The 17,976-nt window shown below is 33.8% G+C and overlaps 1 protein-coding gene across 3 annotated transcripts in view; it reads right to left on the reverse strand.

Annotated features, from left to right (window-relative positions):
* Positions 1 to 1,062: 1,062 nt before the first annotated feature.
* RAB28 (RAB28, member RAS oncogene family) overlaps positions 1,063 to 17,976 on the reverse strand; it is a 62,687-nt gene continuing 45,773 nt past the window's right edge. Inside the window, exons 5-8 of one of the 3 annotated variants that reach the window (XR_014954720.1) lie at positions 10,271 to 10,374; positions 7,829 to 7,906; positions 4,732 to 4,896; positions 1,063 to 1,715 (exon numbers count right to left, since the gene is read on the reverse strand). Coding sequence is in view for 2 of the 3 variants with exons in the window: in XM_021554453.4 (XP_021410128.2) it covers positions 2,617 to 2,709; positions 7,829 to 7,906; positions 10,271 to 10,374 (275 nt within the window). In the remaining variant the exon portion in view is untranslated. Of the gene's footprint in view, positions 1,716 to 2,611; positions 2,710 to 4,731; positions 4,897 to 7,828; positions 7,907 to 10,270; positions 10,375 to 17,976 lie in introns of all 3 variants that reach the window. The other 2 variants (XM_021554453.4, XM_021554454.4) reach the window with 2 other exon arrangements.

The raw sequence follows: 17,976 nt of genomic DNA on the forward strand, positions 1-17,976 counted from the left end.
ACTGAATGACTATTAAGAAAAACTCTTTAAAGAGAAGTTCTCATCTGGTGGTCGTGGAAGTGAGTTCTCCTTACAATTGCAGTTAACTATACAGTAAAGTGATGCAGTGGGACACAAACCCTATGGGAAGGAGCAAGAAGTCAGACTAGAATAAATAATTTACTGCAAATCACACCTACCTGAGTGTAGCATAATTTCTCAGTATCTCAGCTTCTTAGAATTTCCCACATCTGAATGCTAAACAATACACACTAAGTCATATCACAGAGTTATATAATTATGTGTTAAGGTAATAAACAAGATTTTTTTGCCATCTGCAATCTTTTTCTAACATGGTTAAAATAGTTTATTTTGTTAAACTACTAATTTTTTAATTGTTCCAACTAATAAGCACTTGCTTGAACAGCTTAAAAGCAACATTCACTCATAATTTTCTCATATATTCTCTCATTCCTAATTTTCTCTCATTTCTCTCATTCCTAATTTTCTCTCATTTTTCTCACTCATAAGAACCTCATAATTTTCACTTGTGATATACATGCCCCCTTCATAGCCTCATTACTTTTTGAATCTCCAAATGTTTCCTTGCAGATATTAGAAAGCACATTCTAGAGTTTAAACAGGAAAATATTTCTATTTTGGGAATTTAGATGGTTTAATTTTTTTCTCTCCTTATCTTTCTGTTCAGATGTGCCAGCAGAGAACTGTGTGCACTGCTAGAAAAGCAACAGGGGAGAAGTGTGAAGATCACAGAACACACAGCTTTTTATTTGTCACTTATTCTAAATTTGAAAGAAAAGAGTACCAGGCCAAAAGTCATTCTGTTAAGTTATTTAAAGTGACTGATGCTAATTGATCTATCAACAGTTTCTAATACATGTTGAATATATCACTCACCATTTACAGACCAAACTGTTGACTGAGATTCATCCATATTCATAAAGACATATAAGCCTATCTATTAGTGCAAGAAGTAATGCTGATGTGGTAATAAAAATACCCAAAACCACTAGCATTTTTCAGAGCATCCATGAAGACAATTTGAGACTTCAGAGAAGTAACTATTTTTATAATAACAGCTTTATTTCAAGCACTGTTTCTCACTGGATACAAGTTACATTTTGTGCTAAGTGTATATATATTAATGGAACATTTTCAAAATTATCCCTAGATAAAATATATGTATTTAAAATTATTACAACAACAGCTTTTTCCAAGTAACATTTTGCTGAGTGTTAGTTCAAATAACTGGAGAAAAAAAAATAAAAATGCATTGGCAAAATACCCTTCCATGGTGATGTCTTTAGAAGCATTTTGAATGCAGGGCTTCCTCATCCATTTTTATTCTGGTATCAGTCAAATAGAGAGGAGGAAATCTAAACATAGTTTCTTTTAAATATAATTTTAAAGAATATAGACTGAATTTTTTCAAGTGTGTGGTCTCATGTTTGATTTTGAGCCAGTCAAAAAACTGTCTGTTGCTTCTTAATGGACAATGTGTTTCTGAAACCTCTAATGGCATTGTTGTGCTGGTCCCTGTTAAAACGAAGTTCCTGGTATCCCAGAGCCTGTGTCAAGGCAGGAGGACTGCAAAGGTATCAGGCCAGAGAAGAACAGCGTGGTCACTGAACTGCACACATTGAGCTTCTGGAAGGATTAATGGTTCTGGTCACAGGCTCCTGACTGTAGTTGACAATATCTGCTTTCACCACTCTCTGTCATGAAAGAAAACACAGTAACAATCAGAAAACACAAACTGCATACTGGCAAAGCATTCAATGGGATTTTTATGAAATACAAAGGGGAAAATAACAAACAAACCAGTATTTTTTTCACTACCTTACAGGAAACCTTATAATTTTCATGATAATTCTAGGTTTATTCATGTTAAGCAGAAGTAAGTGCTTTGGTAGGTTATCACAACACTACAAAAGGAGTAGAACTTTCTTGCTAAAGCAGAGAATACAGTTTTACTTCCATTAATTTTTTTTTGTGTAAGAGTAATAAAACAGAATTTATTTGCAAAAGTTGTGCCATTCATTCTTTAATAATAATTGCCTAAATTGTAATTGGAAATTGTACCTAAGTCTTTTTGCCTTTACTCCAAGCATTTCATCAGCAAATATGGACTGAATTCAAAGCAAATTTTAAATACAGCCATATTTTAAAAAAGCTTTGATAGGCATACTGGCTAAAGATTACATTAACATAAAAAGAAGCTCTGCATACTATATTTATTCTCTAATACAGATCTAACAAATCTTAAACATTCCATACAAAGCATTTGATAAAACTGATGCTCTCTCCTACATAAGGAGACATAAATGTATAATTTTGCATCCATTTCCATCTGAGACAGCTATGTAATATTTTGAATATACATCACTGAATACAGTAACATGAAGAATTTAAAAGTTTCTAAAAACTATCTGATTATTAGAGACACTTTGTAATTAATTGTACACAAAGTTCCAAAATAATATGTTGAATATTACATGTACTTACACATATAAAACACAATCTTCCAAAAGAACTTACTTTAACAGTTGTTACTTCATGTAAAAGCAATGCAGCTTATAAAAAAGGAACAAACCAAGTTTTCCATCAATACCTGAACTACTGCATTGAGCAGACTTTGCTCTGGCAGTTGGAAGTGTGATGTTGGTGATCTTCTTCGGGATATTTCACTAGTTCTGCCCTGACAACATTCTGTTAACCATGTATCAACATGATGGATAGAGGGCAAGGAGAAGAATGTAAAAAGAAAAGAGAAGGAAAACAATGAAGAGATTAATCAGTAGTTGAAAAGAATGAATGGATAACATAAGATTATGCAGAAGCAAAATGAAAGTGCATTTTCAGGCCTTAGGCAGATATAACAGCAACATGTCTGGCTGGAAGCAGCACTCAGCACCAGGGCTGCTTCTCAAGCTTTTTCCAGAACATGCCCTCTCCAAGCACCAAAATGAAAGGCTCATACATGCAACCAGCAAAAGTGTATTAAGGCTAGAGAAGGGACAGAATAAAAAAGCAGGAAATGCAGTGGAAGAAAAGATGACAGTGGCCTATTCCTCCTGTAGGTCAAAGATACTTAAATACTACATTATCAGCTCATAGCAAGTGCATTAGCTGTACACATGCATCTTTTCCATCACATAACTATTACATTACACCTAAATATATAATCCAAAAGCAGTGACCAAATTAACAACCTCGTATCAAAATGCTCTAAGTTTTGATTTTTCTTTGTTTCATTTAAAAATAAAAGGTTCTCATTATTCCCCTTAAAGACAAACAAAACTGTTTTCTTATTATTAATACAGGTAATGGATACAGAGTTGTCATTATTAATACAGGGTCAATACAGGCTTCATGTAAAAGGAAGTAAAATTCATGGGACAATTTCATTCAACATTAACAGATGAAGCAGCAAAGGAGGTAAGTCTGCTATGAAAGACACCCTAAACCAGTTTAATATTTTTTCTTAAATACTTCAACATTCCTACAATATATTTTCAAGGTTAAAATTAATTAATAAATACTTAAATTATATTATTTTAAAGGAAACAATATATAAACTGGATTAGGAATATATAAACAGTATACATTAAAGATTAACTCTGTAAATAAAACCTGTATGTCAAACAAGCAACAATAATTGAACAGGCTGGCAAAGGACCTGGATTTATTATCTGCTGAAGTACTCTTCTTGAGCTTAATTCATCACATTCATATTATCTTATCTAGTGGACAACACTCATGATTTACTGGACTCCTGGCTTGATGTTATCAAGAGAAAGGCTGCCAAATCCCATGTAGGGCAGTAGTAGGAGTTTTAGCATTAAACAGCATTATCTGACCTCACAGGACCTAGTTTCTTCATACCAATCTTTTGACTAGAGCTGAGGGGCGAAACAAAACCCAAAAAAAAAAGGTCCTGCAATCAGTAGGCAATTAATTGTTCCTCAAACATTGGTCCAAATCCCATCCTGTAAACACAGGCAGGGTAGTGACCTATGCTTAGGTACACTGTAGCAAAAACCTGATGATCATAAATGACTTGGATTATCTAATGGAATTTCATCCAAATAAGAGTTTAAAATATCATTGCAACATTTCTTTTATTAATTTTTTGGTAATTAAAAACCTGGGCTTCTTTGCATCGGATTCTACATCAAGTGTATCATTGCCATGGTTGAAATCACTGTCAATAATGAGAAATAACCTTTCTTGGTCCAGGTGCTCTGTATTCCACATCTGACTTATCTGCCAAACACTTTATGGTACAAAGCTGGCACACACACACCGGTCTGCTGAGCTGGTATTTAGTTAGAGAGAAAACTACACATCACTCACAAAAATGCTAGCTCTTGCCAATGCCAAGGAACAAAGCTGTACCCCATGCAGTTTTTACACTACAGTTGAAAGTAAAAAATACAGAAAGAAAAATATTTGATTAATAAAGGAGTTATTTCCTCACATTTCATCAGACCATTGCAATTTAAAAGGGAAAGTATTTTGAGGACTGAAAATAAGTCAGAATCTGCAATTTTCTTATTTTGGAACTGTTCTATTTCAAAAAACATGTTCTACTTTCCAGTCAAGCATGAAGAGTAATCTAGTTCTTTGTTTCACCACAGTTTTGTCCAAATAAAGTTTTGATTAACAGTCATCTCAGCATGTTAACAGACAAGGTTTAGTAGCTCTAGCTGAGATAGTTTAAAAACTTACCACCCCCAAATGTCTGTCCTATTCCTCTGCTGGAGATCATTGCTGCCAAAGGAGAGTTGGTGGAATGTAACATGTACTTGCACCTCATCCACTTCAGCACAGTCTGGCAGCTTGTCCTTAAAACAACTTTCAGCAGCAGTTTAAGCTAAGCTGCTCAACTTCACCCTGATGTGGCCAAAGCACATGATCACCTTCCATTTTCTGATTCTGATGTGGGAGCAATACATTCCAACAAAAGGGCAGCAGCAAATAGATTGGGCTGCATTAATATCTTAAACTGCTACAGCTGTTTTCTGAAACAATGCAGAGTAAATATAATTCAATTTCTAAGACTTGTTCTTGTAGTTAATTAACAGAAGTCGTGCTGCTAATTTGAAGGTGACCAAGAATCTCATATACTTTTCAGAAGAGCATCTGCAGTTCTGCTAGTCATTGAAGCTCAAAAGTCATGAGCCAAACCCCACATGCTCATACAAGTTACAAAACTGTGTTTGGGACTCCTATTACTTATTTGTTTCCACCTATGAGTTGCATTTAAGACCTTCTCAGACTATAACAATCATAAGTGACTCTAAACACAAGAAATAAGATCTTCAGCCACAAAACCAAGTGCTAGAAATAATTTTAAAGCATATTCTCAATACTAGACAATAAAAAAAAAACATATAGCATTTGACTGTTGGCATTTTACACAAATTCAGTATTTAATCTTATATTTTGCTACTGCCTATATTGAATGAACATATCTGATGTTCTCTGACAATCAGATTCAAGCAAGAACCATCTCAGTTTTCAAAATAAGGAAATCTCACATTACACAAAATACAAAAATTCAAATATATAATCCAGTGTGTAAATAGTGAACATTTGTAAAAACCAAAATCCTTATTTAAATATTAAATCCAAGTCAGCACTTGTATACTTTATGGATACATTTACTATTGTCTTGTATTTATTAGATTCTTTATGCCATTTATCCAGCATCTGTCTATACACTGAATTTTACAGCCCAGTAGCTATTCAATGCCTAAAAACTAAGAAACACACATCATATAATTGTCCCACAAATTAAGCAAGACACATGCCCATTTCAGAGACAGAAGAGGGAAAAACTCCCACCACCACCACACTGAAGGGACCTGCATCTGTCATACAAGAGTCAATGGTAAAACAGAAATCTAATTATGGCATTGTCCTCTAACACCACCTCCTTCCAGCCAAGAGACCAGCTGCATGCTTTTGGCAAACAGCATCTACACATCACTTCAGTTTGGCTTTTCTACAGCAGACAAATTAATTTATCTAAAGGGAATTTATCTTCCCAAGGATATGAAAGTTCAAGTTTTTGCTCTCCAGATTATGTAGAGACTTTCCCTTTTCTATTTTTATGAAGTAACGGGGGAATTTGGTTCCATACAACAATGAGCCTAACAGACATTCCAATACAATTCTCACTGGGGAAACTCTTACCATCTCTTCAAAATAACCCTCTCAAAAGGATCAAAGGTTTTGCTGATAACAAAGTGCTATTGTTTGTTTGGAGTAGATTGAAATTATGCTCCACTAACAGAAGTTTGCAAATTAAGCATCTCACACTCTTTAGCTACACACATACTGTTGCACCACGTAGTGACTTCTGCCGTACCTGAAAGGCAACAGTGAAGTTTCTCTTCTGTCCAAATTAATTTCCTGGCTTTGTTTCTTTTGTTTTTTTGTCGGTGGTGGTGGTTCTTCAGAGATATTTTTTTACCTTTTTTATTTGATAATTAGAGCCTGGATTCACATCAATAATAATATATGCCACAGTATTTAATTTATGCAAATTAAATATTTCAGGCTATTGCTAATACAACTTGTGTAATATCAAGTTTGTCTGACCCGTATACTGCCTATTTGTTTGATCTACTCAATAAAATTAAAGGCTAATTACAATACTAAAGTAGAAGGAAGCCTACTTAAATCTGATACCAGTTTGACATAATTATGTGCTCTTGAACTGGGGCTATATGGAGCTTCCTACTTTAAAAACAACCTAAAACCAGACCCTTCCTTTAGAATGATCCAGTTTTATGTATAACCCTATCATTAGTCTCCTTTAAATTTAAGGTATTTGCACACCTTTCTACAACCTTACACCTGAGTTAAAGAACACCACTTACAGCACAGAGAGGTCAAGGACTGATATTCCAGTGCTAGATAAACAACCAAAAAAAAATTTAAGAGCTCTATGTGCTCAATTATTTAGAGATAAATAATCACAAAGCTTAAAGTAATAGATGGATGGTACTTTAATAGTAAAAGAACATTTAAAAGACACACTTAGTATTTCTCTGCCTATAAATTACAGCTTTTTAAAACTAATCTGCTTGTTAAGTATGCTCTGTAAGTTTATTTTACAATTTTACTGTTTGCAATACAGTTTTCTAGTTAACCACTTCAACACAGATTGCAAACACTGCTGTGGCAAAGCACTTTCAGAAATTACATATTTATTGTCTATTTCAAAAAGAAGGAGACCAAGCTGTACGTAAGAAATGCTTTGCCATTTATTTTAAATAAACTTATTGACTTATTTTGTGGTACTTGTTTAACACTGCTATTGAAAAGCAGATTCAGGATATTACACCACTAGAATAGCAACATTTTGGTTCACTAAGTAAATTTAAATAATTATAATCTCAAATGTCATTACACACGGTTGCCTCAGCAGTATAATTTTTCTTTCATAGGTTTCCAAAACTGGGCTGCAGAAAAATTTTTCAGTTTAAACCCATGCATATAATATAATGAATATCTTCCATGCTACCTGCATATGGATATGTATTTAATTTCTAAACTAATCTGAAGTGCTATTTTAAAAAAAACATCCTTAGAACCAAATTTTTTTCTTCATTTTTGAACATGTTTTTTTCTTGTTTCAGAGAGTTGATCATGGTGGATAAGTAAGGAATTATTATATTTCAGAAAGCTGTTGTGAAATTGAATAATTACCTTCAGAACAATAGATGAAGATTTATTTAAAGAACAAATCCACAACAAGATCACTTTTAATACTAAATAAAATACTAAAAAAATCCATGTCTTTGTGGAAAATCACCTGTGATTGTTCCAATTCCGCTTTGTTTAATTTGATGCCGAGTATGTCAGCAGCAATTCTCTGAAAACACAGGAAGACCTATGGAAAAAAAATAAATTTCATTTCAATGATTAAAAACAGACATCCTTGAGGTTCTTTCAAATATATCAAACCATTCCTGAACAGTAAACAATGATATATAAAATTATGACCTGTGCAAAACAAATCTGAAAAAAACCTCATCTGGTACTTTCAATTTTGTTTAAAAATTTGAGAAAATAACTCAACAATGGTACAAGGAATGAACAGTATGCTGGATTGTTAAGCAGCACTTCTACTTTGCCTCCAGAGACCTAAGTTTAAACAAGCTTTTACACAACCCACCTCTCAAATACTACTCTCGGTGCTATAAAATATGAATAAGTGTGCACTGCTGATGAACACTACAAGTTACATTTTATCTGCAGGGGTGTTAACAAACATCTGAGCTCACCATCTAAATACCTAACAAACATTGGTTTGCATCATGCAGCTGTCACCCACAAAAAAAAAAAAATTACCTACGGACATGCTCACCATCATTGTCAGTGAAAATTAAGAAAAATACTATTTGCACAATCTCTTCTAACACCCAAGATGGAAACCAGAAATAAATTAGTGGCACAACCAATGACGTGTGGTCACTTCTAAAAAAATTGCTCTTTGTCTAAACTCCTTGGTGTAGTACTGGCCTGTTCTACCAACATCTACAACAAGGATGGGCACACTGAACAGAGATTCTGAGGCTCAGAGATTGAGGTTAACCCACACCAAGCTCTCAGGTGCTCTGAGCTACATCACCTGCCCTGAGGACACTCTGTGCAAAAAAACATCAAGCACAAGTGCAATGCTTCAGCTATGTGATTTGGTGGACAGTAACACAGTTAGTAATAATAAATCTTCCATGACATATTCCTGCCCTTGAGATGACTTTCAGAATTTTCTAAAATCATCTTTGTCAAACAAGTCTGTTGAAAAGATCTGATGTAAACAAAACAAATCATTTAATTGAGTAAGACTCCTCTAGTCTATATTCACAGTAGCAATGGCTGCCTCTTCTTAAATCACTGTCTAGGATAAACACTCCATCTTCTGAAAGATCAGTGTGCAGCAGCAGTGAAAGGGATAATTCAAATTTCTCTTGAATCTAAAAAAGAACTGTTGAAACTACTTCTTTTGTTAGTAGATATTTAGGCAGAGATTTCCTGTTAATGTTTTCTAGGCATGGTCAGATTTACTTTTGTTTTTAAACAGTAAGCTGTGAAAAGTACATCAGTGTATCTAGTGGAATGCTGATGTAATAATGACTTAATAAAAAAGCTGAAATAAAGAGTCTGTCATAATTAGCAATTATAAATTTATCAATTATAAAAATGAACTGATTTTGATGGTCGCCTTGAGAGAAGAATACATTTTATCAGATGCATATTTTATTAAGTGTAGCAGTATGCTTTTTTCTTCTGTTTCTAGCATTAAAAGCCTGTATTTTCACACTTAAAACAAAAAAATATGCGAAAGATTTAACACAAACTATAAAGAGAATCAGGACTCACTGCATTTGTAACAGTAGTATTGTTAACACTTTATCAAAAAACTATTATCTTACAAAATTAGGCAGTTCACTGCACAAGATTCATCAAAGACCTTAATCCATTTGTGGACTATACCTCCATGTACTTGACCATGGTCTTACTATTCAAAAATATTAAAATAAAGTAAACTTTCTTGTCAACAGTAATATTAAGGAGACAAATACAAGATTGTTTTATGGGAATGACAAACTCATTAGGCATGAGACAGAAATCAAGCAAAACAATACAGTATGATTTAATTTGACTGATAATGTCATCTGAAAGTTTTCTTTCATATGCTTCCAACTAAAACAAATAACCCAGTTAGCTCAGAGTCAAAAGATTGTTCAAAAATGTACTCTGCAAAGCATCTAGTACAAATGCCAGAATGTTCAAATTTAAATGGAGCTGCTAAGGGAATGTCTCTCATGGCTCAGGACTCATATTAAAATCTTTTATTGCACCAGGGTCTTGTCACATTATTTACCAGTTGTTGGAAAATTCTATATTGATTGTCTATAGATGGGACTCCACCTGGAATGAAGAAATATACTTAACTACAGACTAACAGCAAACAGAGATTTTAGCAGTTTTCATGCTGATGTATAAGCCAGACCTTTTCCATCAAAATCTGCATCTCAAACTGAAAATCAGATGAGAAACCACTGCAATTTAATAAGAATAATACAGACTAATTAATATAAACATCTACTTTTCATGTAACTAAGGGATCGAAAAAGGGCCTGCAGCACTCAGTTCTCATCAGTTGGTTATGTAAAGTATAATAAAACTGCTGCATCTCAAAAAAAAAAAACAACAGACATCTACAAGTTTGAAGTTTTCTCTTACTTACAGAATCTCCTGTCTTGGCTGACACAAAATGGCTACTGAAGTTGTTTTCCTGACAAAATCGCTGGTGCTTGTCGGCTTTCACTGTGCGAATATGCTCCAAGTCAACTAAAAATAAGTTGAAGAAATGAAAAATTATTACATTGGAGCCCATTTAGTTACTCACCTTAGAAATTATTCATTGAAAACATATCAGATATAATACCTTCCTTTACAGGTATATGCAAATGCAAGTTTCTTTCTCTATATAATCATTTGCTAAAATAAAAGCAATGAATTATATCAGACTAATTTTATTTGCAAAACTAAAATGAAACTACAATTAAAATTTTATGGCCAAATACAACAAATGTATATCTCGAAGTACAAATTTATTTCTAGATACAGTCATATACTTTGTAATAACTCTGCTGTGAGCTACATACTAAAACAAGACAGAACTAATATTCCATACTCTGCTTGCAACCAAGATGTATATTGGGAATTCCAGTGTAACCTGAATTACAAAATAAATTCACCAAGCATATCTGAATCGACATATTTTTGCAAAGTAAAAATGCAAAAAAAGTTATAAAGAATTTTATTGCAGAACATGGCAATGCAAAAACACTCACTATAATAAAAAAAATTGACAGAGGAAAAGCAATGATGCTTAGTTACTCACATACAAGGCTTTAAATTCCACAAAGGTGTGGTTCAATAAATTTCAAAAAGTAAAATGCACCTTTCAGGACACACACAAATTTTCATTTTTATCATTTTACAACCATTGGAAGCAGAGTAAAGCTTTCAAATGGTATTTTATGCTGAAAAGCCCTGTTGCTTCCAAAATCTCACAGAACTCAAGTCTTGTGCAGGTTTTATTGTGTACATTCCAGTTTCTCCAATCTGATCCTAAGGTAATTGGAAACTATATTGAACAGTTTCTCTTTTTTTTTATTGCATTACGGTTTCTATAAGGGTGTTGACTCAATGTAGTCAAATTATAAGGCAAATATATTCAGAAGGATTTAAGGACAAGCAGACTCTTTGAGTTAATACAGGAAAAAAAAACTTCAACTGATTTCCTGAGGAAGGGACCCAACTGACTTGTAAAAACTTGTAAATTTGCAAATCTAGTAAGCCTGTATAATAGTGTTATTTGATTATCAGCTGAAAAAATGCTCTCCTACTACATAAAAGGTTTTATTTTTAAATGATATTGGAGGTCTTTAATTTGTAGGCTCTGGAGATTTTCTCTTGGAGATTTTTAGCCTAACAGAGGATTCCTACACCCCATTTATACTGCTTACTTTGGTTAATGTGGAGTTTTTGACACGTATTACTGTTCCTTGCACATCAGTAAAGCCTTGTTTGTAAGAACAGGCCTAAAATCATCCAGTTACCACAGACATTAATTTGTGAAGGACTAAAATACTAAGCTATTAAAACTAATGTTTCTAGTATAGTTTTTCCATATTACTAAATGTCCACTATATAATAAAGTTTCATTAAAAAAAGGGAAGAACAAATACATTTCCTAAAATAAAGCCTGAAGTAAATAACAATTTTGTTAAAAACTCATGCATTTAATTTTTTTCTCTGAAAAGTAACTACCAAGATAATAGACTCTTTTGAAATGCCTTTAAGAATAAAATACAGTATACTGCCTAAAACATTTAATTATTAACTATTATCTTTATGTTTCACATATTAGTTTTAAGTGCAGCTTGGTAAAAAAAACCAGATTACTCTTTTGGGAAAAATAAAAAATTTATTTTCTTTATTTTCATTTCATGAACTTTTAAAGGAACTTTAACCCAACCTCCAGATTTCACTCGTTATATTTCTCTGATTATACCTGAACTCAAAAAACCTACACACAATTACAATACAACTAAATAAATAGATTGATAGACAGCATTTACACCACATTCCTTTAAAATACCATGATATGCTTACATAAATGCATAAAAATAAGTTCACTAGTTACAATCTCTCTCAAACTCTCTTTCCCAGGAAGGAAAGAATAGAGAGTATTAGACAGTATGCAAAGAAAATAACAGGCTAAAAGGTTGATGAATTTCCAGGAAAAATGCCACAGCCATATTGGAAATCACCCTCAAATGTCTCTTCTATGAAGAAACATCTATAATATATAGCCAGTAGAGTATACACTACAGAAGAGAAATTAAAGCACAGAGGATCATAGAAACAGACTGAAAGTGAAAAATCAAGGTGTAATTATGTTTTAGAACTTTGTATGCTTCTCAGTCCTTCTCCCCAGTCACAAGTATTTCACTTTCTGTCTCCTGAATTTCGGGCTGCCTGCTCTGAAAAGTGCAGGTACCATCATGCAGGGAACTTCCAGGTGCAAGCCCACAGAAAATACCAGGTGATTCATGTTACGTTAGCTCTTGGTGAAAAACTGCACATTTTTAGCACAAGAAGAGTTTCAAGTGTTAATAAATATTTAACTACCCAAAACTACAGTTTGAAGTCAATGAAGAGCAATGATCCTAAGTCCAATTCCTTTGCATTGCCCACAGGCCAAGGGCATAATCATAGAGCTACTGAAAATAGCTAAAGACAGTGAACAGTTACCCTCCATTCCTTTTTCTTTAACATCTGACATTGGTCAGCTCAACAGGCAAAATTCTTAGCACACCGGGAGATAAGTCTTGTCCAGCTTTTATTTAGACATCACAGAAAAAAGACTTTAGGGAGAGCTTTGGAGGAGAAAAGTGATTTTCTGAAAAAGATGTTTATAAGGAATGCAGGGACTTTATAGACAGAAAACTAACAGCTGGCCAATGTGGGCTCATATGATGAGCCAATTAACAGCAGGAATAGGTATCTTGGGATGAAGAATGATACGAGAATGCACTTAAGCCATGAAAAGTTTAACAGCAAAGACGAATAAGTTTTGGATAGAAAGAAAGCGAATAAGTTACATAAATACCATTTGATTTTATAAACCAGGAAAATGATCTTGCAGAATATTCTAAATGACTAGATAACATAGCAATGGCCAAGAAAAAGGAATTATTGAAATTTAGATACAAAATGAGAACATTTTAATTCTGATAATGGCTATGCTAGGCCATATCTAACAAAGGTCTCAAAGAAGGAATCTGCAAGATTTGGCCACACATCAAACACAAACATTTAGAGAAAGGCCCAAAGTGAAGTTTATGTGCCAGATGGTACAGTCATCCTCTTCATCTTTAGGGAACCAGAAAGAGGGTAACAGTAGGGCAAATTTAATAGCTTCATTTTTACCAAATAGAATATAAACTGATGGCTAGAGATTCACAATGGAATGAATAAAGGAGAAAAAAGGCACAAGTTTGAAAAGTAGAGATTGAACTATATGCAAACAGTGACATTCTACAGCACACAAATGTTACAAACCAGTATTTTTGGTCATGGATTGAATACAAACTCTCCTATCTGCATTAAAGTATGTTTTCTGATCATGAAAAGCTAAGGCAAGCCCAAGATGTGTAAATGTTGGAGAATGCAGTGAGGGTATTTCTTTGATCTGTCATTTCAAAAATTCTAAATGTCTTAAAAATGGGATCAACAGGCAGAAGGGGCAGTTAAAAGTATACATTATGAAAGCAATAGTTAAAATGTCAAAGGAGTGCATTGCTAATTCCCTGCCTAGAATGGAACTACTTAATATATTTGCATTGAATGGAATATTTACATGAAAACTTGTATCAAGAGAAGCAGAGGGACATCATGAGCAATGGGGAAAAGAGAGGGAGATAGCATTATTCCCCTGACTAGCCTGATGAGGACAGAAAAAGGGGACTCATCAGCTTCCAAAGTATATTCAAAGTCCCTTTCAAAGAAAAAGCATCCACAATATAAGCTATTGCAGTTTTGTTTATTTTTATGCCTGAAATACACTCTAAAAGCCTCAAGTGACAACTACAAAAAAATGCATGGCTGCCAGATATTCTCCAAAATTTATCTCCATTGCCTTGCTTATCCTCTACAGAGTCCATTTTGTTGATTCTCTAAAATAAGAGTAAACTTTCATCTTGAAGCTTTTCTAGTATGAAGAGTCATTTCAATTGCACTAGCAAGATAAACTGCTGTTCCATAACAGGTTGATACACATGTGTATGTACAGGTATCTCATAAAGACACCAGAACATCAAAAACAGATTAGAAACTTTGGGAATTCAGATGTAGCTCTCAGCAAGGCAAACAGATCCAACAGAAATCTCCCCTTAAAGATTGAGCAAGCAGAGATCAACATCTGCTGCTGCAAAAGTAGGTAAGACTTACTAAAATGCTTGCTTCTCATGAATTCCAGGGAGTTCCATTTTGATTTATAGGTGAGATTAAACAGAGATCTAGTGAGGTGAAAAGAGAAAACACAATCTGGAGGAAAGTATTGAACTCCCACAGAAATCCCAATGATACTCCCTCTAAGGCATTCCTGAAGATTTCTTGGAAGAAAACCAACTCTATCCAAGCCAAAACCAGCAGAGAAGGAAAAAAAAAAGCCAGCCAAACAAAAAAAAAAAAAAAAAAAAAAAAAAAAAAACAAACCCACCTGTAAGAAGAACACTGCAAGTGACATTTCAAAGAAGGACAAAAAAGTAAGTTTCAGTTATAACCAGAGAGACTTGATTAGGTTATATCTTCAGGTGATCTATAAAAGGATTTTCAATAACTACCCTTCAAATTGCTGTTATACATCAATTATTTGCAGTGAAAATCTCACAGACAATGATAAATCAAAATGGAAAAGGAAATCATACTTTAAAATACTGCAAGGCATCTATCCTATGATTAAAAAATTCTGAGGAAACACTTGAGACAGCAAAAATTCTTCTTCAAAGTCAAAAGTCTATATGAATTTACTTGAGAAATTAAGTCACTGAAATTTTAGTTTATTGGGCTGTGGCAAGGGAATGGAAAAACCTTAAAAAGTACTAGATAAAACAGAAATGAGTGCTTTACAATCTACCCACACCCAGCCATTCAACAGCAATTCCATCTTGATTGAGTACTTCTGCTGCTTTTGGCTCTAGTGGTAAATAAATTAATGTCAAAATTGTTTCTCTTCCACTATTTAGATGCTTGTGTCATTCTATAAGTTAAAAAATGGTCTGCAATGAACCACACAACACCACCATGCACAGACTATAATTTCCATTCCACTATACCATATCTGGTATAGCAGCTTAAAAACTAACTTAACTGCTTCTCTAAAACCCAGGAGCTAGGACCAATATAATTAGCTCACCAGTTTGCTGCAAGGAGTAAAGTGTGATATCTAATCCCAGAACTGTATTGTCTTTAAATTAAGGCAATAATACATGTAACAATTTACCCAATACAACTGGTACAAAGACAAAGCCAGGAAGTACTTTAAACTATGTATCATCAGTCTGAAGAATTATGAATGTTCTGGGTTTATCATCTTTCAAAACCATATAAGTAAATAACTGCACATACTATAAAAGACAACAGAGCATCATTTGTGCAGAATGTAAAGGCTGCTACTCCTTTTATTTATCTCTCTTTCCCTCAGGACTGCCAGTCTCTTCTTTCATAACATCATGGGAAAAGAGCTCCAGGTAACATTACAGGGTTTTTTTAAGTAGGAAAACATCCATTCTGCATTAATCTTCCTTTCAGGTAATTTTGGAAGAAACACAAAAACTGTCTGTAATTCATACAGGTACTTCCAAGCAGCTGAGAGACCAGTACTTGCAGAGGACAGTATGGATAAATTAGTATAATGCATGCAAAGCAAGTCTGAGTGTTTAATAGTTTGTTGGGACTTTCTCTGGATCATGAGATTACACTCGCAAACCATAAGCTGTTTTCAATTATTATACCAGTGATAACTAACCTGTGCAATTTCTAAAGCACATGCATGGAACAAAACAGGAGACAGTTTAGAGTTTCATCAAAGGGATGCCTCTCCACCAAAATCTGACAATCTTCTGCTTTCATACCTTGAATTAATGAAAGTAAAAACTGCAAGGGATTATGTTGCAAATGAGCAGTTCTCTAAGATGAACTCTTTTCTAATTGATAACAGTATTTTGCATTAAAACTGGTAATAACACATAAATGAAATTACAATTCTGTGGTTTTTTACTTATCTTACATATTATAGCCATTTCATATTTCAATATAACTAAGAGTAGTTTTAAAGTTATGAGTAAACATCTTTATTAATCTATGGTACCACACAAAAATATGTTCTTTTATAGTATGCTGTGAAAAATGAAATATAAATCTTTCTGCAAAGTATTTGCAGCTGTGCACACAAGGTGTACAATTACATAATGTTTAAATAATGAGCTATCACGATTAGCCCACACAGACATGACAAGTAAAATGCTTTAATAATTTATTAATTTGATTTGCATGTGCTTAAAATTATGTACACATTTTCTCTTCTGAAAATACTCCAGGGTCACTAAAAAGGGGGTCTGTATATGACAATGTCTTTTTCATCCTATTTTTTGGTATAATTTCTGCCTGATTTCTTAAGAACAAAGCTTGCTTGGGTACCTGAAAACCTAGCAGACTGCGAACAACACTGTTATACAGCACTGTCCTCGTGCAGTGCACACTGCTCAACAAGTACAGTCAGTTTAATTCCAGAACAGTTCTGCTTCCTCCGTGCGTAAGCAAACGTGTATGAAAAAGGGAATTAAAAGAGGGATTTCTCCATGAGGTGCCAAATATCCACTCTTCTAAAAAATAAACCAGAAATCAAGCTGAACAATGACAACAATTCTAGGCAAGAGGATTGACTTTCCAGTTTATCAGACCTCTGTCTCACAGCATGTCTACAGAGAATAGCTCAGCATGGCCCATTGCTCTGGCCAGAAGGACCTCCCTTTCAAGCCTCTTCTGCCATAAGCAGTATTATCTGGTTTAATCCTAATTCTACCATCAATCCAAAGAAAAAAGTGAAATAAAAACCTCCCTGTTTTTCTACTGCACAGCTTACCAGCAACCTCCTGCTCTCCCACTAAAACATGGAGCTATTTCATTATGTCTTTAAAATTTAAAGTGTATTTCAATAGGTTACTTAGAACTTCAGGCAACTGCACTTTCATTTTTTATTTAGAGAGAAATGTTCTTTCTGTGTAAATAAAAAAAGCATCTAATATCTAATTATTATTAATCAATATAATCAGATTTATACAGAAATAACAATAACTTTATTTGCCAATGAACTGTACCAGGTCTGCAGCACTACCAGACTTTGTTTATCAGCTAGCTTTTTGAAAATCTGTTTTGATTTGGTACTTCTAAATTACTACAGCACACATTCTCGAATATTCAATCCCAAATGTCAGAGTGCAAACTGCAGCTTTCCATAGTTAATTTTCTGTTAATACTTTCAATCTTTTTCTCACACTAAAATTCTGCCAAGAAAAGAAAACTCTTTCATGGAAGTCCTGAAAACTATGCCCCTACTCTGATTTAAGGAAGCTCAAAAGGAAATATAAATATAGTTCCAGTACATATTTTCTCAGTAATTTTTTTAGGTTATCAAGAAAACATCTAGAGTGTTGATCTGGTTATACTCATGTCAGACAAACTACATGTCACATTAACTACCTCCAGGAAGTTATTCCAAACAGAAAATAAACTGTTTATGCCACTTCTCAGATAGATAGCATGACAGATTGTTATTAATTGAAGACAGATGAAATACATTAATTTGATTGCAAGCAT

This window comes from Lonchura striata, chromosome 4 (assembly GCF_050655825.1).
Source record: "Lonchura striata isolate lonStrDom1 chromosome 4, ASM5065582v1, whole genome shotgun sequence".
In the NCBI taxonomy this organism is placed as follows: domain Eukaryota; kingdom Metazoa; phylum Chordata; class Aves; order Passeriformes; family Estrildidae; genus Lonchura; species Lonchura striata.